This window comes from Orcinus orca, chromosome 7, assembly GCF_937001465.1.
Source record: "Orcinus orca chromosome 7, mOrcOrc1.1, whole genome shotgun sequence".
NCBI classification, from domain to species: Eukaryota; Metazoa; Chordata; class Mammalia; order Artiodactyla; family Delphinidae; genus Orcinus; species Orcinus orca.
The window spans coordinates 69288032-69315707 of NC_064565.1; the positions used below are offsets into that span (position 1 = coordinate 69288032).

At 35.5% G+C, this 27676-nt stretch overlaps 1 protein-coding gene across 8 annotated transcripts in view; it reads left to right on the forward strand.

Annotated features, from left to right (window-relative positions):
• Positions 1-27034, forward strand: part of ITPRID2 (ITPR interacting domain containing 2) — a 100485-nt gene extending 73451 nt beyond the window's left edge. For 2 of the 8 annotated variants that reach the window (XM_004267389.4, XM_033423686.2), the window contains 10 exons: positions 4414-4486; positions 8126-8214; positions 9571-10779; positions 13214-13291; positions 13370-13497; positions 13887-14037; positions 15108-15173; positions 16078-16539; positions 25168-25285; positions 25886-27034. In XM_004267389.4, coding sequence (XP_004267437.1) covers positions 4414-4486; positions 8126-8214; positions 9571-10779; positions 13214-13291; positions 13370-13497; positions 13887-14037; positions 15108-15173; positions 16078-16539; positions 25168-25272 — 2361 coding nt within the window. In that variant the 3' untranslated portion in view covers positions 25273-25285; positions 25886-27034. The remainder of the gene's footprint in view (positions 1-4413; positions 4487-8125; positions 8215-9570; positions 10780-13213; positions 13292-13369; positions 13498-13886; positions 14038-15107; positions 15174-16077; positions 16540-25167; positions 25286-25885) is intronic. The other 6 variants (XM_033423682.2, XM_033423683.2, XM_033423684.2 and 3 more) reach the window with 6 other exon arrangements.
• Positions 27035-27676: the final 642 nt, after the last annotated feature.

Genomic DNA, 27676 nt, shown 5'->3' on the forward strand with positions numbered 1-27676 from the left:
CCATTTCACTGTTCGATTCTTTTTTTGGCTTTGTTTTGGTCTAAACTTGTCCTAGCATTCATAATTGAAGTGTAACCTCTTGCCTTCCTTTAGGGCCCCTCTTCTGACAATTGGATAGAGTGCAGATACTTGTTAGATACTTGCAGACCTGATTTGGTGACTCAGATGAGGAGACACTCGTATTTTGCTTTTTAATTTCTAGAATTCCTGAATTCTAAGCCAGAGTTGTGTTTTTGTTTTTTAAATTACTGATGCCATACACGAAAGTTCTTTACAACATTTATAAAGTGCTAGACAGATGTACTTTGGCAGCAAGTGAACATTTAATAATAGGCTGGTGTTTTGGTTTTTTTTTTTTCCTTTTTTTTTTTTTTTTGCTCCCTCTGCTGGCAAAAGCAGTTAGTGAAGAAAGTAACAACATTGAAGTGAATATTTTTTTGAAGTACAAAATTATAGGCATTGGTGGCTTAAGGATAATGGAAGATTTTTGTTTTCAAAAAAATATATGGTCAACCATAGCTACATTGTAAATAACAGGGAATTTTAAGGATAATCCTTATTTTTCAGACATATTTCAAATATGGATAAAAACCTCCTAGAATTGTGTTTTTAATCCCTTTGGGAACTTTAAAGAAAGCTTGTAGAACAATGGATAAAGAAAGGAAATAATGTGTTTCTTTAATTTCCTCTTCTCCCAAGCTTGTTGAATCATACTGACAAATGAAGAGAACAATCTTATTAAAGCAGACTTTTAGATCCCATTCAAAGTAGGTCATTACTATTTTTCTTTTGCACTCCTTTCCCTTGAGGTTTGATTCCTATTGGGAACTTTCTTCCTTTTGTAAAAATAGCAAATAAATATAAGCTAGAGCACGCACACGCTGTCAGTAAGCCAGTTTTTAAACAGATTAACTGAATGCCCACTGCTTTGGGTGACTAGGTAGGAGAAAATGTTGCAGATGCGGCTCTGCGCGTGAAGCTGCCTAGTCCCTCTGAAGCAGAAGGTAAGATCTGACAGTCACCAGGAGCAGAGAGAACTATTTAAATGTAGAAAGAGTTAAATAGATGACAAGACTGACCTAGGCCTTGGAGAGTGAAAGTGACTATCTCTTATGATAAGCAAAAAAGGCCAGACACTATTTTCAATTAAAAGTCAGTTTGCCATATAAAAAATATCTTGCAGACTGTTTTGGTGTATCTAAAAGTTGTAAAACCCCACTCTTGAGTTTTCTGATTCTTAGTGACTTGCTTGGATAATTCTTGTGTTCTTCTTGAAATGATTTATTTTGAATAAATACATCATGGTAACTCTCTAGAGCCATAAATTAGTAGCATGAATGATTCACAGTTAAACCAGAATGATTTTACTCAGTAAACAATTGTTCATCTTTTAGGCGTAAAGGAAAATTTTCTCATGCTTAAACGCTAGAGGAAGGAGAACTTTTATCTGTGTGTTTCTGTAGATAGGTTGTCCTGTGTTTCTTACTCTATAAATAAACATTTAAATAAAGATATTATTGGCAGCATATACAATTTTTTAAGCTACTGAAGTTTTAGTAAATGTTTCTAATCCTGTCTTCACACTGATTGTTGATTTAACTAATATACCTTATTACTTAGTTTTAGCCATTAAGTTTCAGGATTCTTTTTATTCTATTTACTGGCCTGAGTTAAAGTAATCCCAAATCAGTCAAATACCTGACAGGTAGTTAAGTTGTTCTGTTGGCCTTTCAGAATGAGACGTGAATTTGAGTCTTTGTACAAACCTGCTCCTTTTGAGTACACCGTAAAGCTTAGTATGGTCCGGCTGGTTGATAGGGTCAGACATAGGACAAGAACTCACGTCATCCCATGCCCAGCCCCCTGCCCCTTTTTGGAAAAATAATGCTTTCCTTTGAATTTTTTTGAGGTATCATTAAAAATTAGACAGAATTGTAATTTTTGAAGTTCCAGTTTTGGATTTCTGCTGTATAGGTCTCTTTAAACCTTAGAGGAAGGGTGATTTGAGTTAGAACATTCTACGGTGTTACTGCTCTATAAAACATAGTACAATAGTATTGTGCCTAGAAGATATGTCTTAGTCAAGATAAATGTGACAGATGTTGAAAAATCAAACTAGGTATCTGCGTGGTAGCAGGACATTGATTCAAAAAGATACAATCTTTGTTTGATTAAAATATTTTTAAAATGTAGTAACTCAAATGTGTGAATTATTCTAAAGCTGTTGTCCTACAGCTTTAAATCCCAAAACACTGAGACCAAGTGATTTTATCATTTTGGTTTACTGGGTTGTTTTGGGGTTTTTTTTTGTAATTTTTATTATGAAAAGTTTCAAACTTACCCAGCGTTTAGAGAAAATAGTATAATGAACACCCATTATCCGTCACTCAATTCGGTTATCAATATTTAGCTATAGTTAATTTAATAAAAGACCAACTTGTAGCAAATGACCGGAATTCCACTGAGGATTTGAAACCATGGAATAGGAAAAATCCTGCCACATAAATCTAAGTTCTGTGTTTGCATTATAATTTTCTGTGGTGAACCCCATCTTGAATTTGACGGCTTTCCTCTGCACAACTGTAGCCAATAATGAAACCTAATAAGCTATGAAATTCAACCATTAACACTAGCAAGTCTATTTCTGTCTTCAGCAAGTGATTGATGATTTTGCTGAGTAAGTAGGAGGAAGGATCCTAACTTTAGTAACTTTATTAGTAAAATATGATCCTGTCAGCTCATTTTTAAGGGTCCTGTTCTTCTTTTCTTTCAGTTAATTATGGAGTTTGTAGTAGAGGGAGACAGGGAGTGTTTTTTGTTTTTTTATTGTCCATGGAGTAGCAGCATCTTGAAGGATAATATACTGAGGATACATATTCATTAAAGTCATGTTACCTTGTGACTAATTTTATAAATCTAAAGAATAGAATATGTGATAATTCTGCATTTAAAAATGAGAGATCATAATCTTTTGCTTAAGCTGAGATTCCTAGAATAAAATTAAAGAGACATTTAGATTTCTGTTATACTTTTTTTGGTCTGTTTGATATTTGGTTTACAGAAAACTCTTTGAAGTAGGCTAGTCCTGAATAGAGGCTAATAATAGACCTCCTGTTGACTACAAAGAGAAAATGCATTTTGTTTCTTTGCACACAAAACAATAGTTTTCCTCTTGAACTTATGTCTGCTGCTTTGAAGAATATGATTTTTCAATAAAAACAAAGATAGTAGAAACCATTTTATATATGATTTATAGGTGATGGTTTTAAATGACCAGTACGCGTTCAGTTTTCAAAAGATACATAAACTTGGATTCATGTTCAACTATGTAGAACAAAGATATCACAAATCAGAGCAATTTCTAAATTGGGTAATATCTTTAACCTTTGAAGTTTTTTCTCATGTTGGCTATTCCACTTTTACTCCTATGGAATCTTTCTTACTCTAGAATGGAGTCATAGCTCAAAACTGCGAGGGTTCAATCTAAAACCTGTTTGCTATTTGCTCTCCAGCTTGTTCAAGGCTGAAAGCCCAAATGTTTGGCTAGTTTGCCCACTTTACTAGGATGTTATTTATTATTTTAAGTACTAATCATTATAGGGTAAACAGTGGGGCGTTAGTAGCATACCCCCGCAAATATTTACTCTTAGTATAGGGTTAGTTATGTTAGGATAGATAGAGTATTTGGGGAGTGAGTGTGATGAGTAAAGAATCTGGAAATTCCTAAATTATGTAGTTGTTTAGGTAGGAAAAAAAAGACAGCATAAAAGGACAACTTCTGTGGGTTTGGTATCTTTTTGAGCATAATTTTCAGGGAGGATTTATGGCTAAGATCTTTCAACATTTTAGTCCTATAATGAAACCTGCTTTTCTACCTACAACTCCCAAGTTATGTCTTAAAAGAACATTTGTGTCAGGACAAAGCAGTCTTCCACATGAGTGGTTTTTGATACCTGAAAATTTGTGGACTTTTATAAGATTTTGCAGTGGGAGCATGATTGCCATTTTTCAAGATACAAGACTTGTAATTGCTTCAAGTGTGTGCCAGTGTGCTGCAGTGAGTGTATCAGTATTTCTCCTGGGATTGACCTTACACTTTGAAGTTTAACATTTAGAGAAGAACTTTTAATTTTGGATCTGTTTTTCATTTAATGGTAACTTTTTTTAATGAAGTAGTTTACACATGTAGTTATTTTTCGTTGCTAGCTATAAGCTTGCAATCCTGTTGTTAACTGAAAAATAGATTGTAAAATTGAGATGTGGGACATTATAGCGATTTTGAGATAGGATGCACTTTTTAAATATATAAAGCATTGGTACCTTCTTAGGTTGGTTGTTTAGTAAATGACTATTAAGAGGTGTTCTTCTTTGCCATAGATTCTTAAGTTTTAACTACTTAAAACTCTTCTTTAGGTTCAAAGTACAGAGGGAGAAGCTCCTCATGTTCCAACCACTTACCAGCTAGGTCTTAACAAGTCAAAAAGAGGTAAGTAAACCAGTACTTAGTAGTTCCCGAGCACATTACCAAAGCATCTTTGGGGGATTTGGAAAAGGTATTTTTTTTTAATCTATCAGTGTTTGTAGTACCTGTAAGTGTAAAAAGAAGATTAGGAACACAGCTGTGCCTGCTTCATTATGGTTTGGTTATAGAATTTTTTTTATCTTCCTGAAGACTTTTGTGCTCATAAAGTAATTTTAGTTTGCTTATCTTGTAATGACCTCCTTACACAATTCTGTGTATTCTAAATATTTTTTCAGTTCTACACAAGGGCTAGATGGGAAGTGATAGAGCAACAGAGTCAGGCCTACTTTTTACATGGTTGGGATTGAAATGTACACTTGTATTATCCACCTCTGGGTTTTTATTATTTAAATGCGACTCCTAGGTGTAATAAATGACTGTGCCTTGGCAGAAAACACCAGTCAGTCTCTCAGCAGTAGGTAAAGCTAGTTAAATTCAAACTGTAAATCAAAGGTCAGTGGCTCAGACATTGTTCTTCTCTTGAATTATTATTGACCAAAGAACCTTTGAATCCATTTCTTTCACTTTTAACTTACAACAGAAAAACATGTCTGATCATCTTTAAAGTCACAAAGCTTTTGAGATTTAGAGAAAAGGAGAGAGGAAGTTAAAATGACCACTGAAGGTAGGAGTGTTTATTTTTAAAACTTTACACATGCTGAACCACCCTTTTTTTTTTTAAGCAAAGATTCATATGTATGTTCCTAGAATAGGAAATTACATGTTTGTTCTCTTCTGATCTCTGAAGTGACTTCATATGAGACAATTTGCATATAATTTTTCTTTTATTGCAGTATGATACTGAGAAACAAGAGCTCCACTCTCACTAGGTCATCACAGTTCTGGTCAGACACAAAATGAACTTTCCTGCTTAATTTTCTTCCCTTTGTGAGTCCATAAATTTATGTATGTGTTCCTGAGCCATAGGCAGAGTTCACAGCCATCCAGGAATCTTTGCTTTAGATAGGTAGACAAGGGATGCATTGGAAAAAGCAGCTTGCCCTGTGTAAAAAAGAAGATAAAAACAGCATAATTACTTTAAGATCTTTGAAGAGTAGGCTTCCTGTGGTGGGAAAGATGGAATGTGGTTTTTATTCACATCTGGGTTTCTTCCTCTTATCTATGTAGGAGCACTTATTTCTGGTGGCATAAGTAAAAATGGTAACATTTTTTTTGAATCACATCTTTATAAAGTAACAGTAAAATGGTTTTGTGCGTGTGCATGAGAGAGAGGGAGTGAGAACAGTACAGTGTTTTAGTCATTTTTTGAAAGTAGCCTATCGAATTTTGATAATGTGATATGCAAATATCTTAAATTAATCATAGTGGCAGACTTAGAATCACTGATATAATATATTCATTTCACAAAGTTAGTAAAAATGCATACAGTGCATGTATAAAAATACTTCACACTTTAGTAATAGAACTTTTGAAGTTACAGTGATCTTAATCTCAAATCCAGTCCTGGGATTTACATACTGAAGAAGAGAGGTTTAGTGACTCAACTCATGTCACAAGCTAACATTCAGTAGGTATATTAAGAGCAGTCCAACATTTTTCTAATTACTGAAGACATTCAATATTCTCTTTAGTCTAGCAGAGTATATGGGTGTCCTGTTTACGTTTCTCTGCAATACTGGATAAATAGAATTTCCACATCTGTTTTGTTCTCACTTTAATGTTTGCTCTAACTTCCTAGTTTTTAATTAGAAATAATGTCTTATCTCTTCAGTTAGGACAGAGGTCTATTTCTCTTTAATTGTACCTTTTTCTTTGGTGAACTGTGTTTTTTGTGAAACTGAAACATCTGACTAAAGAACCTCAGTTGTGATTTATAGTTTACAAAACAGTTTCACTTATGTTCTACTTAGTTTCTGAAGTAACCCTGTGAGGTAGAATGATTATCCCACTTTTTTGGAGGAGAGAAGTTATTGCTTATGATGATAAAGCCGAAACTTGAACCCAGGCTTCCTTGTTCTTTTCCACTGCCTCACACCTGCTCTGAAGCCTGAGCAGTCTACCCTCAACCTGATGTGTGTGAATTCAGGCAGGACTAACCGTGGAGAGGTGCACTCGGCACAGGCTGTAGTATGCTACGGATAAAACAGATCTTAGCAGAGAGAACCTGAACGGAGCTGGTCAGGGCTTCCTGGGCTCTTTTGCAACTGCCCTTTGCCCAAGCAGATGGGGCAGTTTCACTTCTAAATCCTTTAAGAAACTGTTTAATTCTGTTGTTGCTTTAACGAGATAGTTATCATTGATTCATTCAGCAAACATTTTTTATTGTTGGCTTGGTCTAGGTACTTGGGATACAAAGAAGAATAAATAATGTTCCTGTCTTCAGAACGCTGACAATCTAGTTTTTTTAAAAAAAAGACATGCAAACACATAATTATGGTGATGACTCCTATGACATGTTAATCATCTTCTCAAATAATAAAATGCATAATCAGTACCTATGGTAACAGCGTATTCCAATTCACTTTCACAATTATTACAATTTACCTAGATTTATCAAGGATATGGATCAATTCCATATATTTCATTATGCAGTTTTGTTAATTTCAAAACAACATTACAGAATTATTTTAAATTTTTAATGGGAAAAAAATTATTCTGTTTCATGTTGCTCCAGATTGAACCTAAGGTTATTATAATATTTTTCAAAGTCAGGCAACCTGTAATTAATTTTGTATTTTATTGAAACATATTATTAAGTACTTTCTATCATTCAAGTCTTAAATGAATGTGGACTTGGTAAACACACTTTATTTAGCCTGTTGCTTTTTAAGTCCTGTGGAACTTGACTATCTCATGAAGTGTCTCCCTCAGTAAATGTAATAGCTGTAAAGTCTCCCCCACTGTGGTACTTGTAGTGTGGTTGGGCATGTGATCAGGCCAGCTGTGTTTAGTTGGTCATTTTAGTTACTTAAAAAAAAAATTTTCTAGGTTATACTAACCAGGAATTAGAGTTTTGAGGCCAAAAAATAAGCAAGTTTATTGTAAAATTAACAATATTACCTACTAGTTGAACCTATGTGATTGAGTTTCATTCAGTTGTTAAGAAATAACTTTCATAACTTACAAATGTTTGCATCATTTGAAACATCAGAGACATGTAAGTACTCTTGTGTACAACTTATTTAATTTGTTGGCCTTAATTGTATTTTTATTTTCTTATTAGTGAAGGTAATAGAAGTTTTTACACACTACATTTAAACTTCTGATTTCACCTACTACGTGTCTTCACATATTTACATAATGAAAATGGTTTACTTTGGGACTTTATTTTTATTAGAGCCATTTTTCATTTCAGGCTCTTGTCCTCCAAGGATAAGACATTAATTGGATTTACCAAAAAATACATTATAATTAGAGCTTAATTAGCAACTGAACACTGAGGATTTCTGATCTGATTCAGTTTTGTTTGAATTCAAGTTACTTCCTATGCTTTGAAGCCACAATTTTGCATAAGTGATGTATACTTTTCTAAGAAAGAATCACTGTTGTGTATCATATATCTTTTGGGAATCATATATCTGTAATACTGTACTCATTGAAGTCTTATTTAGCAGTTTTGTATAACTAAATTTCTTTTGGTAGATCAACTATTACGTACTGCAAGTCAGCACTCTGATAGCAGTGGTTTTGCTGAAGATTCGACAGACTGCCTCTCCCTTAATCATCTTCAGGTAAAATTTCCTATTGTAGTAGGCACTGTGATTAACTTCTATATATTTAGGTGGTTTTTCACTGGCTGTATATTTCAAGACCACCTGTGTAATCTTTATTTTTCAAATGACGATAAGACTAAAATTCTAGGATGCAGATGTTATCTGAGCATTTGACTGCAAATTTTAGGTTTCACTAATTCTTCATTTCTCTCTGAGAAACAACAAAAAAAGCTTCTCCTTTATTTTTGCACCACCAGTAAACAGAGTATTTTAATCCTTAACCTATTCTGTCTGTTATTTAAAAATTTTTTTACCGTCATTGTGTTTCAGTATTTTACAATAATTATTTAATAACTAAAACTGTGGATCCATAGCTTGCTGAATATTATCTGACTGTTATGCTATAGTGTGTTAGATAACCCAGAAAATAGCCACATCTTTATCCCCATCGAGCTTATAGTTTATGTGTGCAGTACACAGAATGTACATGAAAAGTGTTTAAAACATCTGTAAGGAAATTTTAAAGAAAATTGGAATAAGAGAAAAAGAGAACCTAAAAAAGCCCTTTAGAAACATAGCATTTAAGGAGTAGACAAACAAGAAGTTTCTAAGGAAACTCAGAATAATCCAGCAGGCATAAAAATTGGGAGATGGAGGAGAAACTTTTAAAAGGAAAGCTATGGCCAGTGGAGTGAAAAGGTGAGAATTTGTTTATTCTGAAATTGAGTAGTTGAGCAAATAGTTCTGATGTATTAAATGATGCAAAAGCATGAATGGAGAGTAGATCAGTGATGAAGAGAAGATATGAATGTTAACTGTTTTTTCAAATAAGAATGATAGCTTAAGAGTTATAGGTCTTTTTGTCTTTTTCATACAGTAATGACTAAGGGAAAGGGCTCTAAGAGAAAGAGAGCTTGATGCAGAAAAATCTGGGATGAAACTGGAGAAATACCCTAGCCCTGGAGAGGATGTGATCAGAAGTACAGGTTGGAGGGATTAGCTTTGAAAAGAGATACAGTTTTCTTTCAGAATGGAGAGGAGGGAATGATGAGGAAAGGTATGGGGAAATTTGTAGGTGTTGGGAAAGAAGTTAAGAAATGTCTGTCCATTTTCTTTGTGTCAGTGTCATATGTTAGAAGAAAAGGAGTGGGTATTGAAAAGGGATTTAAGGAAAATAGTAAAGATCTGGAATAATCTTTGTGAGAAAGTGGAGGGGTTGTTGATCAGGGGCACTGAAAGCAGTTTAGAACAGCACCAGAGCCAAAACCAAGGTGGGAGACCCCAAAAGTATAGAAGCATCGTATCAGTTTGGTATTTTGTTAATGCTACTACTTATTTGAATTCTCCATCCTTCTACCTGTTTTCTTTTCACAGGTTCACGAGTCCTTGCAAGCCATGGGGAGTAGTGCTGATAGTTGTGACAGTGAGACAACAGTCACATCATTTGGTGAAGACCTTGTCACACCAACAGCACAAGACCAGCCTTATTTTAATGAATCAGAAGAGGAGTCTCTTACCTGTCCTCAGATGGGAAGAGAGAAGGCAGCAACAATTGCTGACAAACGGTCAGATGGCCAGGATTTCCCCCAGTGCGAGACTGTTGAGAATACAGGACATCAACAGTCCACCTGTAGTGCAGGGGATCACGTTACTGAAATTACTGAAAGGAAAGAGGATGTGTCTCCAGCACAGCCAGTGGAACTACTGAGGGAAGCAAGTGCTGAAAGTGATGTGGATAAAAGCAGTGAATGTGAATTTGCCCAGTATACCACCCACCATATTCTTAAATCATTGGCTTCTATTGAAGCTAAATGCAATGAGAAGGGTGCTGAAAATACAACTGGGCCTCCCTCTTCTGTGGACAGAGTTAACACAGCTTTGCAAAGAGCGCAAATGAAGGTTTGCACTCTGTCTAATCAAAGAGTGGGGCGTAGCTTGATAAAGTCAAAAGATCTGTTAAAACAGAGGTACTTGTTTGCAAAAGCTGGCTATCCTCTAAGAAGGTCTCAGTCTTTACCAACCACCTTGCTGAGCCCAGTAAGGGTTGTATCCTCTGTCAATGTTCGGTTATCCCCTGGAAAAGAGACCAGATGCAGTCCACCTTCCTTCACTTACAAGTACACACCAGAAGAGGAACAGAAATTAGAAAGAGAGGCGATTGAGCATGATGGTCAGTCTTTAGTTAAGTCCACCATTTTCATCTCTCCATCATTTGTGAAGAAAGAAGCCGCCGCCCAGAGTGAGGTGAACCGGTTGGAGGAGTGCCATCAGCAAAGGACTCCGGCCTGTTCGCTGTATGCTCCGGCACTTGTATCTCAGTCCACCTGCTCCCTTCACTCTGTCCCCTCCGAGTGGCAGGAAGGGCCCCTGTGTGAGCACATGAGAACTCTGAGCACTCACAGCATTCCCAACATATCAGGCACCACCTGTAGTGCCTTCACTTCCCCTCTCGGGTGTCCTTACTCACATAGACATGCTGCCTACCCTCACCGAGTGTGCTCTGTGAACCCTCCTTCTGCCATCGAAATGCAGTTGCGAAGAGTGTTGCATGATATTAGAAACTCACTGCAGAATCTTTCACAGGTATGAGAAAAAGTTTATCCTTCTTACCTTTTTTTCTTTTATTGGTCTGAGTACCTCTTAATTTTCAGGGAAGCTGGGACCCATCAGGCCTGAGCTACCTCAGCCTCATTTTCCTGCATGCCTCAGCTTATCTGTACCTGCCCCCTCCCAGCGTCTTCCCTCCTAGCTCAAGGGAACAGCTGTAACTAATTCTGAACAAGGTGAATTTCTCTGCTCACAATCTCCCTCCTTTCTAGAGAAAAGATTTTGCTCATTAGGTCTCCTCCCTTCTTTAGCCTCTCCTGCACTGTCGTTGTCTTAGTCAAGTTGTCTCTGTTATTAAAAGAACTTCCCTCTCAAGTACCGTCTGTCCTTTTCTTTTCCATCTGACAGTGTTCACCACCTCTTTCTAAGTTTTCCTCCCCTTGGCTTCTGTGTCGCCGTATGTTCTCCTGGTTCCACTCGTTGCTCTCTGACTAAGCTTTCCCTTCATCTGCTGACTCCTGATGCTGGTCGCCTGGCACAGAATTAGTCTGCTACCACTGAGTTAAAAGGCTGGGACCACCCCAGAAGAGAAAAAATCAGGTAAAGTGTGAATTTGAATAAAAACGGTCTATGTGTCTTGTCACTTTTAAAGTCATCGCTCTCAGATTTGTTAGTGGGCTGGAAATAATTTCCAAAATAAGCTTTGAAAAGAAGTAAATTGTCTCTTGGTTTGCCTCTCACGTTTCCTTTATTTTTTAAATTAATTTATTCATTTATTTATTTTTGGCTGCGTTAGGTCTTCATTGCTGCGTGCGGGCTTTCTCTAGTTGTGGCAAGAGGGGGCTACTCTTCGTCATAGTGCGTGGGCTTTTTGTGTTGCAGAGCATGGGTTCTAGGCGCTTGGGCTTCAGTAGTTGTGACGTGTGGGCTCAGTAATTGTGGCTCGCGGGATCTAGAGCGCAGGCTTGGTAGTTGTGGCACACGGGCTTAATTGCTTCACGGCATGTGGGATCTTCCTGGACCAGGGCTCGAACCCGTGTCCTCTGCATTGGCAGGCGGATTCTTAACCACTGCACCACTAGGGAAGCCCCACATTTCCTTTCTAAATCTCTTTCTAAACTACTTATATTTAGACAGTTGAGGAAATGAAGAAAATGACAGTGTAATGTAATGATTGGGTTATTCAGTTAAGAGTCGAGAGGCATAGAGTGTATATAATAGATCCCTTATCATGGTGACATAGTAGACAGGAAGCCACTTGGACAGTAAAAATGAAAGGTGGAACTTTTCAAGTTATGTAGTAAAATACACCTTCTTTTAAGTATAGATTTTATCCTCATGATGATTGTCTCCTAATGATTTTCAGTCTAACCAGAAAGTGGGTGTTTCTTCTTCCTCCTTACAAAATGTAGTTCTATCTACATGTGAGACATTTAACCTTTCAGCTGCAATTATATGAAGCTGGGGATTCCCAGGGTCCTGTCCACCTGCACCCTCAAGTGCACCTGTCTAGGCCAGCTTGTTCTGCTCTAAATGTGGTCTTCTCTTCAGTGTCCCATCAGTAACTCAGCTAATTAATTTCCCCACCCTCACACCACCCCACCTCAGTAGACAGATGCTCTTCATGACCTGGTCTCTCTCTCCCTATCTCTCCAGGCCCATTCCCTGTGTGTGTGCTCCAGCCACACTGGACTGCATGCAAGCCTCTACACAGGCGTGTGTCCCTAGGTGTCTGTTTCTTTACACATTCTACTTTTTTTTTTTTTTTTAACCTGGAACACCCCGCCCTTGCCTTTCTTCACCTGACCAAGTCCCTTTTACCGTTAAGGCTCAGCTCAGGGGTCACCATTGTCGGGAACACTTAACTAATCTGGATTTTTGCTTGTTCCTATCCTAGCACTCCCCATGCTGCCCCCAGCCAATATTATATATATATATATTTTTTACTTCTGTTTTCTCTTTTTTCTTACACTGTGAGAACACTTGAAGGCTGGAAGTGACTTTTACTTCCTTTTATCTTTTTCACTGCCTAAAATAGTGAAGCATAGTAGATACTCAGATGTCTAAGAATGAGTGTGATGATTGCTTGCTACTTTCTCCAGCCAAGTTAGTAATTTCTGTAATCTCAGAATGATATTTGCTATTGCTTCTACATTTCTGAGTTTTGTTTTTATTTTTCTGCTTTCTCAAGGCAAGAGAGAGGTCCTGTAAGACATAGGTTTGAACTATTTGTGTTCCTTTGCCTCTTTCCCGTTCCAATACACTGACTTATAACCTTCGACAGATAGGAGTAGTGGGTAGCATTGGGTACTGATTTATTTGGTTCCTGCTTATAACATGAAGTGGTTTTTGTTTTTTGCCTCAAAGAGAAAAATATGTAGACCCAAAATTCTGCCTTTTTAACACCTTAGATAATTTGGAAGCAGTCACTTTAACATTGATTCCTAATCATACTTCCACTCTTTTGAAGCACCCTGTGATGAGAGGGCCTGATCTTGCTGCTGCTCCCTATAGTACTCAGAAGTCATCTGTTCTACCTCTTTATGAAGTAAGTTCTTACTTAAATCTCTGTGTTACAAAATAATTTGTGTGATTTAGAAGTTAATGCTGTTGTATTGTATTTTAGAATACTTTTCAGGAGCTCCAAGTAATGAGGCGGAGCCTGAATTTGTTTAGAACGCAAATGATGGATTTAGAATTGGCAGTGCTGCGTCAGCAAACCATGGTTTATCATCATATGACTGAGGACGAAAGGTAAAAGTTCATTTGACTCAAAATATTTTTCTTTCTAAAAAGCATTGTTAACTTTTTTTTTGAAGCTGGGTCTTATTTCTACTGTTGTGTACCCTTTATGTAGTCTGTGAACCAGTATAAATAAAATTGGGCATAGTGTTCTGCTAGGTAAACTTCTCTGCCTTTGGTGGATTGAGGAAGATAGTGGTTGCAATCTGTTTTTATTGTTTGGGATATTTGTAATCGAGGAGAGAGGAAGAAAAACCAGTTCTCCCAGTGGTTATACCTATTGCAGTCGCTGTTGTGCTAATTTATAGAACTTGGAGTTCAGTACCTTCTGAAAGCTTGTGAGAGAGTTGTGAACACTGAATCTCCAAACTGCTTTTTTCAAACTTTGTGCCTACTGATAGATATGAAGTTGATCAGCTCCAGAGCTTGAGAAATTCAGTCCGAATGGAACTTCAGGACCTGGAGATGCAGCTGGAGGAGCGTCTGCTGGGGCTGGAGGAGCAGCTTCACGCTGTGAGTGTGCCTTCGCCCTTCCGCTCCTCAGCACTCATGGTACGCTACCTTGGGTTGTGCATAGGTTTTTCACTCAGGATTTGTTTATAATGTTCCACACAATTTAGGACAGATGTCTCAATTTAAAAACACTTATTTTAATGGCATTAGAGACATGCAGAGTTTTTAAGGAGCCTTTCCCACAAATCAGTGGAATGTGCAAGTTGTAATTATTTTCTTAAATGTTTAGTAAATTTAGAAATACATTGAAAAATCATTATTTTTAATAATAGAAAATAAGGAGCAATACAAAAGTTTAGGGATTTTAAAGGGAAAATGATAGTGGGTTAACATATGACTGATATAGATGTTAATCATTGCATGTAACTGTGAAGAACACAGATATATGTAATATATATATATTTCACTTAGACTTCTTTTCCCCCTTTCTTGCCTTTGAAAAAAAAAACTGTTTCCTTTAAACGTTCCCTTTATTTTGGATTCTTTTCCATTCTTTATGTTTTTTAAGGAATCAAATGATATCTTCATAAAAGCAGAGAAACATGTATTCAACCAAGAGAATAGAAAGAAACACTGTTTCTCTTTATTTTGTACCACTGTTCTTACTCCTAAGGTTCCTTTCCACGCAATTTGAACTCCAACGGTTGTATTCTTATTTTTGCCAAAATCTTTCAGTCGTAGAATATACTGTTTTGAAATGTTGAAATACTGAATTTTCTCTTTGTTAATTGAACAACATACCTGATTTTGTTAAAAATAAATGCATGAATACACACACATATATATGCACACATATGGAGTAGAATGTGTGTGTGTATACACATATATATGTATAGCATAGACTAAGAATATCCTGTATTGTCAATGAATATCTTTTTCCATAAAAGGCTTTGATCCATTATTCTGAGAAATGTGTGTTGGTGAGGGCAGAGAATCAGAACATCTTCTATACAAACTTCAGTCACAGTAACACATTTTATAGGATCCTGTGACAGTTTAGACTGACCTTTGTGACATAAAGGACTGCTTCAGAGCAATAATTAGTTCATTATAAAACACTTGCAATTTGAAAAAATACACACACACACATATTGTTCTTACTTTTTCAGGGAATGTGTGGCAGTAGAAGCGCTGATAACTTGTCATGCCCTTCTCCATTGAATGTAATGGAACCAGTAAGCCTCTTTCCTTTTAAATCACTGGGGAAGGGAATGATATAATATTTCATAAACACACAGTTTTCCTAATGTACATGAATTTTTTTTAAAATACAGAATTTGATAAGTTAGTTAAATTGATTAGAAGTGACTCGGGCACTTCTGAAAGTCCACCGCCATCTTTGGCCACTGAAGAGCCAGTTAATTGCAAAAGTGATTTATCTTTGTGGTCTAAAGGAAATAATGCATCATAAAAAGTAATTCATGCTCCAGGAAATGTGCTTTCACAGTCTGATTCCAGGTCCTTTTGGTAACTGGGTCTGTAAGATGACTACTTTTTGAACAAAAGTATGATTTTTATTATTTTTTAAGCAAGTCAGTTCATTTGGGGGGCATTATGAGTAGCTATTTTATTTTTTACAAGTTACTCTTCTTTTTTTTTTTTTTCGCGATACGTGGGCCTCTCACCGTTGTGGCCACTCCCGTTGCGGAGCACAGGCTCCAGACGCGCAGGCCCAGCGGCCATGGCTCATGGGCCCAGCCGCTCCGCGGCATGTGGGATCCTCCCGGACTGGGGCACGAACCCGTGTCTCCTGCGTCGGCAGGCGGACTCTCAACCACTGCGCCACCAGGGAAGCCCAAGTTACTCTTCTTGATAAGTAATTTGGACCCCTGTGTGGGACCAAGTAAAATTTCATCCAGCTATAGTTTAGTTACACATTTCATGGCTTGATCTCTGTGAATTTAAATTTTCCTTGCTATTTTTGCAAATGAAATTGAGTAGTAACTAAATGAATGCATTAGAATCATGTCTTTACAAGTTAAGTGATTTGGGGCAGTAATCACACCTAGGATTTTAATCTTCTTTTAACTACCAATCTTAATTTCAAGAGAGAAGAATTACAATTTTTCTCATCTCCAGGTCACTGAACTGATGCGGGAACAGTCATATCTGAAGTCTGAATTGGGCCTGGGCCTTGGAGAAATGGGATTTGAAATTCCTCCTGGAGAAAGCTTAGAATCTGTTTTCTCCCAAGCAACATCAGAGTCATCTTCTGTATGTTCTGGTCCCTCTCATGCCAATAGAACTGGAGTACCTTCTAGTGACTCAGTGGGCAGACCCAAAACCCATCTGGTACCAAGCAAGAAAGTATTCCGAGCGTCGGTGGCCTTAACACCAACTGCTCCTTCTAGAACAGGCTCTGTACAGACACCTCCAGATATGGAAAGTTCTGAGGAAGTTTTTGCAGCTGAAGAAGCCTCAGAGGCTGTAGGACCTAAATCTGAAGTGGAGAAAGAGCATGGAAGAATCTCATTATTGCCAGCTGCTGAGGAAATGCATAAAAATGTGGAGCAAGATGAGTTACAGCAAGTCATAAGGGAGGTGAGTAAAATCTACGCTTAGTTTATTTGGAGTAGGTTTTGTTTGAACATTAATTATTTATAAGCTATTCCTTTGATTCACTGTATTCAGTAATTTTCCCATTGATCCAATTTGTGTCTATTAAGTATCTATGAAGAAGGCATATGTAGGGTTCAAATAAGTGAACACATGACAAACTCTCTAGATCTCTGTTTCCACCTTTGTAAAATTAGGGATTATAATTTAGATCTCTTCCAGGATTAAAAGCTGTCATTTAATAATGTCAATTGACATAAAAAAAAGGTGTTGAGATTTTAAGAAAAAAAATTTGAGCTGTTTGGCTTAGTGGGTGGAGAAATGTGGAAATTATGTAAGTTGTTCAAAGATAGAAATACAAAATGAAAAGAAGGTTTACCCTGTGTGATTAGCAGTATGCAGATCTGAAATATTTAACCATAGTTGTAGGTTACCAAAAAGACTGCAGAAACTTAGGAGGATTAGTAATCAAGGGCAAATATTAATTGAGAAAATTAGTAAAATAGTTGCTTTTGGCACTAGGATCAGGTGGTAAGGAATAGTATGTATATCATTTAAAAAGGGAAACTGCTATAGATACATGTTTATGATGACTTTTTTTTCCTTTTCTTCTCAAATCACATTGTGTCTTTGGGTACAAAATCCAATAGAGTGCATGGAATAAAAATTACATATGTTGAATTTATTTTTTTCATTCTGTTCCCTGTATTAAGAGTAACTCTAAGGAAGAACCATAATTACTCATAATTCTTTCCAAATGAGATACTAAAATCTATGATAAAAAAGGATCATTCATTCTTTCCAATAGTTGAAAAGAAGAATATCCTATAAGTTAAAAAAAAAAAAAAAGGTTTATAAGTATCTTAATGAGTACCTGCTCTGTAAGGGTAAAAGAAAGATATGAGACATGAATCCTTAAGCTTAAAATCCAGTAGGAAGGTAAATAAGACTAACTAACTCAGGAAACAATTGAAAAATCATACAGAAATCATTTGGTATAATGTATTGAGAACTAAGAATTTAGAACTGGAAAAAATCAAACTGAGCCAGAGAAATAATTAGTCTCAGTGACTCCCTCTTTTTAATCTGTGTATTTCCAATAAATTCAGTAACGTGAACTTAACATATTTTTAGAATTAACTCATGAATAGTATAAAACAAATTTTTAGTGGTTATAGGTCAATAATGGTGGCAACAGACCAAAATGTTCCTTCAAATGGGCCATTGATCCTCTGGGTCCAAAGATTAGTTCATGTGTATTAGTTGCCACCATTTATAGCTGCATGATAGTAGCTTGAGAAGTATACTGAAAATACTCAGTTTTGTTATATAGTATGATATATGCATTCCTAAAAATCGTTGTGCTATGCAAATTTGTATAATAAAAACACAGAGCTTATGGGGAAAATAGTATTAGAAGCATAACACTCAAAACTTGTGACATGTTTTTAAAAAGGTAAAAACCTAATAAAAACAGTAACACTATTTTATAATGTTAAATGGTTAAGAAATACATAAATACTGCAATAATGTGACACTTTACCTTGAAAAAGACCTGAAACTTCCTTGTGGAATTGGACTTTGGAAGGGTTGCAGCTTGTGAGTTATTGTGGAGTGGTGGAGGAGGGTGACATGAAGTCCAGCAGAAAGTTTTAATGCCAGATGCAGATAGGTGCGCTTCATAACACAGTGAACTGACATAGCTGGTAGGTGTTTAATGTTTGTACAGTTTGGGTAATCTGTTCCCTGGTTCAACTGACATTCAGACAAATTCACATTTACAAAACAAGCATTCTAGCAGATGAGACTGCATGTATGTAATTTCTTTTCATGACATGAATTACCAACTTAAAAGGTCTTAATTCCATAAATTTATTTGTCCTACAAATGTAATTACTTTTGTAGGTTGATTGTGGCTGGCAGATATTTAGCAGGGTCTGTACATCTACCTTGCTCAGTTAGTTAGGTGTGACTGATTATAATTCATTCTTATTTATGTGTTTCACATCAAAGATCAATTTTTCAGTAGAATTGAGTTTTACTCAAAAAATTATTTTTCTCCACAATATATTTGTTAACTGAGGAAATAAATTTTAAGGTACTCTCCCCCCGCCCAGAAATGTGATATTTTTGTTCCCTTTAGCTTGTTTTGGTTTGAAAATTTTCCTTGGAAACTGGACTTTATGTACTCATTTAGCACAAATACTCCCTTAATGCACACTTGAATCCTCATTTTTAAAGTTGTTAATGGATGGCCTGATATGTGCTGTAAGTAATTTCCTGGGTGTAAAGCATCCCTAAGCCAGAACATTGATTTTTTTGGCTGATAGAAATTGGCGTACATGTAGAAAAGTTGGTTGTTTCCATCATAATGTGGTGGTGCTAGAGAATTAATCATTTGTAAGAACATCCCATCAAATATGGAAGATTTTATAATTTGAAGACTAATATGCAAGGCAAATGTTTGAAGAATTTTTCAGAATTTGTTATTAAACCTGTTAATTAGAAACTCCCTAATTGAGAATTTGGCATAGTTTGGACAAACTTTGGCTTAGTATTGACCCTTTTAACTGTCTACAAAGAAGGACTTAGCAAGCAAAATACATAGTAGATCAAACAAGGCATAAGAAGGAATACTTAAAAAAAAAGAAAAAACTACAGACTAATATCACTGATGAACAGAGATGCAAAAATCCTCAACAAAATACTAGCAAACAGCACATTAAAAGGATCATACACCATGATCAAGGGGGGTTTATCCCAGGAATGCAAGGATTCTTCAGTATACGGAAATCAGTCATCAATGTGATACACCATATTAACGACTGAAGGAGAAAAACCATATGATCATCTCAATAGATGCAGAAAAAGCTTTTGACAAAATTCAACATGCATTTATGATAAAAACTCTCCAGAAAGTGGGCATAGAGGGAACCTACCTCAACATAATAAAGGCCATATATGACAAACCCACAGCAAACATCATTCTCAATGGAGAAAAACTGAAACCATTTCCTCTAAGATCAGGAACAAGACAAGGATGTCCACTCTCACCACTATTATTCAACATAGTTGTGGTAGTTTTAGCCACAGCGAGCAGAGAATAAAAGAAATAAAAGGAATCCAAATTGGAAAGAAAGAAGTAAAGCTGTCACTTTTTGCAGATGACATGATACTATACATAGAGAATCCTAAAGATGCTACCAGAAAACTACTAGAGCTAATCAATGAATTTGGTAAAGTAGCAGGATACAAAATTAATGCACAGAAATCTCTTGCATTCCTTTACACTAATGATGAAAAATCTGAAAGAGAAATTAAGGAAACACTCCCATTTACCATTGCAACAAAAGAATAAAATACCTAGGAATAAACCTACCTAAGGAGACAAAAGACCTGTATGCAGAAAACTATAAGACACTGATGAAAGTAATTAAAGATGATACAAATAGATGGAGAGATATACCGTGTTCTTGGATTGGAAGAATCAACATTGTGAAAATGACTCTACTACCCAAAGCAATCTACAGATTCAGTGCATTCTCTATCAAACTACCATTGGCATTTTTCACAGAACTAGAACAAAAAATTTCACAATCTGTATGGAAACACAAAAGACCCCGAATAGCCAAAGCAATCTTTTGAAACAAAAATGGAACTGGAGAAATCAGGCTCCCTGACTTCAGACTATACTACAAAGCTACAGTAATCAAGACAGTATGGTACTGGCACAAAAACAGAAATATAGATCAATGGAACAGGACAGAAACCCAGAGATAAACCCACGCACATATGGTCACCTTATCTTTGATAAAGGAGGCAAGAATACACAATGGAGAAAAGACAGCCTCTTCAATAAGTGGTGCTGGAAAAACTGGACAGCTACATATAAAAGAATGAAATTAGAACACTCCCTAATACCATACACAAAAATAAACTCAAAATGGGTTAAAGACCTAAATGAAAGGCCAGACACTATCAAACTCTTAGAGGAAAACATAGGAAGAACACTCTGTGACATAAATCACAGCAAGATCCTTTTTGATCCAGCTCCTAGAGAAATGGAAATAAAAATAAACAAATGGGACCTAATGAAACTTCAAAGCCTTTGCACGGCAAAGGAAACCATAAACAAGACGAAAAGACAATCCTCAGAATGGGAGAACATATTTGCAAATGAAGCAACTGACAAAGGATTAATCTCCAAAACATACAAGCAACTCATGCAGCTCAATATCAAAAAAACAAACAACCCAATCCAAAAATGGGCAGAAGACCTAAATAGAAATTTCTCCAAAGAAGATATACAGATTGCCAACAAACACATGAAAGAATGCTCAACATCATTAATCATTAGAGAAATGCAAATCAAAACTACAATGAGATATCATCTCACACCAGTCAGAATGGCCATCATCAAAAAATCTAGAAACAATAAATGCTGGAGAGGGTGTGGAGCAAAGGGAACCCTCATACACTCTTGGTGGGATTGATACAGCCACTATGGAGAACAGTATGGAGGTTCCTTAAAAAACTAAAAATAGAACTACCATATGACCCAGCAATCCCACTACTGGGCATATATCCTGAGAAAACCATAATTCAAAAAGAGTCATGTACCACAGTGTTCATTGCAGCTCTATTTAGCCAGGACATGGAAGCAACCTAAGTGTCCATCGACAGATGAATGGATAAAGAAGATGTGGCACATACATACAATGGAATATTACTCAGCCATAAAAAGAAATGAAACTGAGTTATTTGTAGTGAGGTGTATGGACCTGGAGTCTGTCATACAGAGTGAAGTTAGTCAGAAAGAGAAATACAAATACCGTATGCTAACATGTATATATGGACTCTAAAAAAAAAAAAAATTGGTCATGAAGAACCTAGGGGCAAGACAGGAATAAAGACACAGACCTACTAGAGAATGGACTTGAGGACACGGGGAGGGGGATAGGTAAGCTGGGACAAAGTGAGAGTGGTAGTGTCTATATGGACATATATACACTACCAAATGTAAAATAGCTAGCTAGTGGGAAGCAGTCGCATAGCACAGGGAGATCAGCTCGGTGCTATGTGACCAGCTAGAAGGGTAGGATAGGGAGGATGGGAGGGAGGGAGATAGATGAGGGAAGAGATATGGGGATATATGTATATGTATATGTATAACTGGTTCACTTTGTTATAAAACAGAAACTAACACACCATTTAAAGCAATTATACTCCAATTAAAATGTTTAAAAAAAATAAGTATAGCATCAGAGAACCAGGTTAAAAAAAAAGGAATACTGATGTCCTTAAGAAAATAAACTCTTCTGAAGCAGTTTAAAAGCATGTGTTAATAGATAATTTAGTCTAATGCCATTTACAATTTAAAGAAATAATTTGGGTTATCATCTTAGCTCAATTACAATGGTGTTCTGTTAAACTTTGTTTACAAAATACTTAAAATTCAGATTAGTCTTGATTCTGTTCATTTAAAATTGGTAATCTTTTTACTTAAATATACATGGTACTGAATTCCAATTTTTTTTAAGCTTATTGTATCAGCTACCAAGAAAATTAGATTGTCTTCCCAGTAAATTATGGGTCTCTAACCCCATTAACAAAGCTACTATTCATGAAGAAAAGATTTAAGCTTGGGCTGAACAGTTTTGTAGGTGAGGATTAAACATGTTTGGCAGACACTTTCAGGGAAGTTTTCTTATTGCAGTCATGGATGCATGAAACGATGTCTATCAGGCCTTTGTTTCCATTATTTCACCATATGTGAACTTTTTTAAAAGAATCCTTTCATTATTTATAATGTGTTAATGCAGTAGTTTAATGCAGTAGAATTCTTTTGAAGGAACACACTGGAAGTTCTTGCAAATATTCAATACACTCATTTAATAACTAAGCTTTTTGTCAGATGAAAGATACCCCATTCCTGTGCAGAGTGCATATGTTGTAGTGGGGACATGTACGCACTCTTGGAATTTGCCCAGGTGGTCTGTGATGTATGTAATCAGTGGCCTGAAACTGTTTATAGTTACTTTAAAAAAAAAAGTAAGAAAGAAGATTACTTAATAGAATAAATGAGCATCTGCCCACAGAAGCAAATGGAACAGAATTACATATCAAAGCATAAACATAGATTGCTCTGTGTAGAGAGTACTTTGTTTATTGAAGTTCCTAGGCTTGGTTCATGCCTTTTTGTATCTATTACATTTCATCTGGCAAGCTTTAACATGTATTTTGGTAAATACACAGCTTGCGTGTGTTCTTATTACAATTCTATTAGTGATCACTTGATATAATGGCTGCCACACAGGAAGCACTCAGTAACTCAGTAGATGCGTAGTAAATGGACGTGTTGCCCCACACTTCAGGCTTGCTGTCACCTGTTTATTTGCCAATGTGCATTCCTTCCTTAATCTCAAGTAGTCTGTCTTCAGCCTGTCTTACTTTTTGAAAGTTATAAAGGTGACTTCACCATCCATCCCACTGATTTTCTCACTACTAATCCTTCCCACCTCTCTGTAGCGTGGGAGACTTTGGAACTAATTTATTTGTTCATACATTTATTACTTCAATAAATTATCAAAGGCATTTTGTCATTTTCAGTGCTAGGCTGTAGTCCTTTGTTTTTCTACTTTCTGTTCCTTTTTGTGTCTGATACTGTCTCTCTCAGGCATGTGCTGTCTCACTCTCTCATGGATGCATTTATTCAGACATTCATTGAGCACTTACTGTGTGCCAGGATACATTGATTAATTTCCATTTGAGCTCCCCGTTTCTATTCTAATTCCCCTGTACTCTTTACCTAGTAGGAACTGTCTTGTTGGCTAGGCTTCTTTTTGCTGTGTCTCCAAGGTGCTCTTGCTACATGTAGTTTTCATCCTCACTATTGTCTGAAATTTTCCTTACTTTTTCATTATTATGTTAAAGACTGCTATTCTCTGAGAATTTATTTTTTTCCTCTTCTAGCCCATACTAGTCTCTCATTTTTAAAATTTTGTTCTTATGTCATTAATGAATTAATAAATAATTTTCTCCTTTCAATATTTCATGAAACAATATTCATTTTGTGCCCATCTAGATTATAACATCCTTGGTAGAGACTCTTTTATGCTTTACTCCAGTAATATCTGTACCCCACACCCCCCCAAATGTTGGCACACATTTTGGTTTGTAGAGAATACTTTCTAGCTAGTTTGTTTTTGAATGATGAAGTACGATGAGATGTGCATTGGACAACAGGACTGACTCTGCTACTCACTGTCTTTTGTAAATATAGATTTACAGAGGATCTGATTCAACACACTGCATTTGCACTTGTATACTGTGGCAAAGAGATTCTGGTTTTCATAATATTTGTATCCAATACATATTTGTTTAAAAAATGAATCTGTAGTACTATGAACTTAAACTTTTGATGTTTTGTTGTTTAAAGCTTAGAAATATTGGTAGAAGGTAAGATGAGAAGCTTCTATTTATTCAAATATGTTTCAGTACAGATGGCTGGTAGCTAAGGAGCATTTGTTTCTCTGAATACTTATGTATAAATATGTATTGTGTACCAATTTTGCATGACATTAATACAGAGCCATTTTTGGAAAGACTTTGATTGAGATGTGTTCAGGATGTACTTAGGAACATTTAAGGGAACAGATCAGGCTGACAGGAAACTGGAAATGTAGAATTTTTTAAAGCTGGTTGAGAGTGTCTCAAGTGCTAATTCGGGAAGGCATTATCAGCTTATTTCAGGAAATACACATTTAAAGGCTTCACAGAGGGCTATTCGGAGGTGATGCTATGTCATTAGAGAGAAAAAGGCTTAGATAGGCATGTGTAGTGTTTGGGCATCTGGAGAAGAAAATCTTGATGGAATTGTCATTGCCCCTAGGTCTGTTTGCCTTTTCCAACAATAAAATGATGTAACCCTTGTCCAAAGCAAAATTTTCAGACAGGTGACAAATGTACCATACAATTAAATAAATATTTATTTCTTTAGAGTTTATGGTTGATTAGAGGATTTTTTTTCATGTTTTAAATTAAATTGTACTAAATGATCATTTCTTCTTTTCACTTAAAATGCACATGTTAGGTTAGAATAATATGTAATAACTTCTTTAGATACTTTGCTTTCAGTTAGTATAAACAGGCAATACACCTGTATATTATTTTGCCACTAATAGGTTTTCTTAACAATGAGAATACTTGAGTATCCTGCTGGTTACCAAACAAAGATAGACATTAACAAAAAACATAAAAGTGAACCTAACATTTAATCAGTTCTTTCAGGTTATTTTGTGTCATGGGGCAAATTATCTAATGAAGTTTTTAAATCTAACGTTTGTTAATGTTCTCAACTTGAGAATTGTGATATTTTATAATGGAGCTATCTGAGTTGTGCTAGACAAAACCTCACAATGTGATCTGAGTTTGAGGATAGATGGATGTGATTCCCTACTTGCTCTCTGTATTTCATGAAGGGTTTACATGAAGGTTGTAGTTCTCTCTATAGTTTAGCTGACTGCAGGAATTAAATACTATTTTTCTGAAAATAGAATAAAATGGATTATAGTCATATTGTTAAATTCTTATTTTCCTCTTCTTCCATTCTAGATTAAAGAGTCTATTGTTGGGGAAATCAGACGGGAAATTGTAAGTGGACTTCTGGCAGCAGTATCTTCAAGTAAAGCATCTAATTCTAAGCAAGATAGTCATTAAGTGGAATTTATAGGTAAATTTTTCTGAATTTCTTTGTTTAGATAAATGTAAATTAGTACTTAGTTTTTAATACTTTTTTTTTTTAGTATACAGGTCTGTTTCTCTAGCTAAATTTTGATTTACAGAAAGTATGTAATATGTTATCCTGCAGTGTGAAAACCTCTTACAACCTCATTTGAAGTGTAAGCAAGTCAAACCTCATAATCTCAAACCTCCAAGGGATTATTGATATTTTGTCATTTTATTGAAATTTCATTATAGTAAATAAATTCTGGAATTGGGGAAATTGGGACCTTCAAACCTGAGTTTTATCTTGATAGCACTGGTTTTAATGTTATTTCAAATGTACAATTTATGGATCAAGATTTCAAGCCTTAATCATAAATTTTTAGTATCTTTGTCTTTTAAAGAAACCTATCCCATAGGTCCCATATCTAATCATGTCATAATTTATAAAGGAGGATCATATATATATATATATATATATATATATATACACACACATATATATTTATATATATATATTTTTACAGAATATTCTCATCCTTCCTTTTAAAGACCTTTCAGTAGTAATTGAAAAATGTGTAATGTTCACTTCTCTTTCTTTTTTAAGATTGGCATGGGTCCTATTAGCTGTGTGATATTGGAGTTATCAATGATATACACTGGTGGAGGTGTCATTTGTGCTTCAGAAGATACTTGCTGCTGAGCTGGGCTACTGTATACAGTGTACAATGTTTATTTCTTCTGTGCATATCTTTTTAAAAAACATAGAAACTTAGGCACTTTGCTGACTTTCTTTTCTAAACTATCAAAACTGTAGCCATTTGAAAAGCCTAATATTTATTTGTATGTCAATATTTTCCAATTGATTCCCTAGGAAGAATTAATTTTAAAACTTGAAAACTTCCAGACTTAACCAACTTATAAATAACATATTTCTTCAGACTAGCTTCTTAAAACACTGACCTCTATGAGGTATTTACTGTGCAATAACTGATTCATTTTTTGAGAGCTTGAAACAACCAATGATTTTTCCCTCCACTGCTGTTAATTAGTGTCACTTCCAAGAAGAAAAATTGTTCTCTTGTAAAAATTGCTCTTAATTCTTGAGGAGGTTACTAATAGCAGTAGGATAGAATTTATATGTTACCTAAAACTACTTAATGTTCTTACACTGTAAAGCATTGTTACTTTACCCAAGACAATTGCAATTTTATTATAGCTTATGTAGTTTTTTATTTTATTTTGGAAACATGCCTTAGGTTAAACACTATGTACTTATTGCATTTTCCAGACTTCTTTATTATAAGGAGATATTTCTTCTTTTAGACTAAATAGTGGAGTATTGCCAAAATAATGGGGCCTGTGACTTGAATGGATAGAAATGAATAAGCTGGTTTTGTTTTTTCAAAATGGAAGTAATTTAGATTTGTTTTTCTCATAATAGATGGTTTTAATTCATTTTTAACCAGTGAGAACTGTTTATGGGGAAAAAAAGGAAGGTAGTTTCCTATTTGGTTTCATATATGTTAAATAAATGTGTAAAAAGTAACAACCAAATGTTATTAGAATTATTCTTTAGCATTTATAATTTTCAACTCCTATCATATTTCTTTGTGTGAAGTTTTAATCAAAAGTGGTTGAGATGTTAACAGTATACTTTGAAAGAATATCTAAAAGGTTTTTAAATGTCTGAATTATCACACAAAGGCTGATTTCTAAAAAAAAAAAAAATTAATAAAGTATTTATTTTGCCTAACATGTTTTTAGTGATTTCTTTTCTTGAACCACAACATGAAGAATTTGGATTAGATATGAAGAGTAACAAATAAGGTCCAAAAGAATTGGAGCATATAACCTAATAGGCTAAAATTCTCTTTTCCTCAAGAGGCCTCTATGATGCTTTCAAAAATGGTTAAGACTAGACCACCCTGGAGAAGGAGTACACACTGATGCCTCTTGGTCTCATCCAGTTCTGTGGTCCTAATGATTACCATCTGAGGCAAAATAAAACTTTTCTTTAAAATGCACTGTTAAACTACAAAGAACAGACATTAAAATATTACCTTAGTCTTTGGCCAAATTATTCAGCAATTTGACTACTTGATTCTCATAATTGCAATGATACATATAAGCCAAACACCCAACGTTAATAGTTACACAGATATCAGTGATTTTTAACTAATCAGCTTTGTAGCCACTTACAGTTCATTTCTGACAATACAAGATACCCAGAATTTGACAATCAAAATGAAAGGTAATACAACTGGAATAACAGCCTGAGTCAATGGGCAAATCCCTTACACAGTTTATAAGTCAAATAAAATGAACTTCATCTCCTCTTTCCATTCTAAATCTTTGTGTACTTGAACATTTGAAAGCTACTATATTCACGCCACCA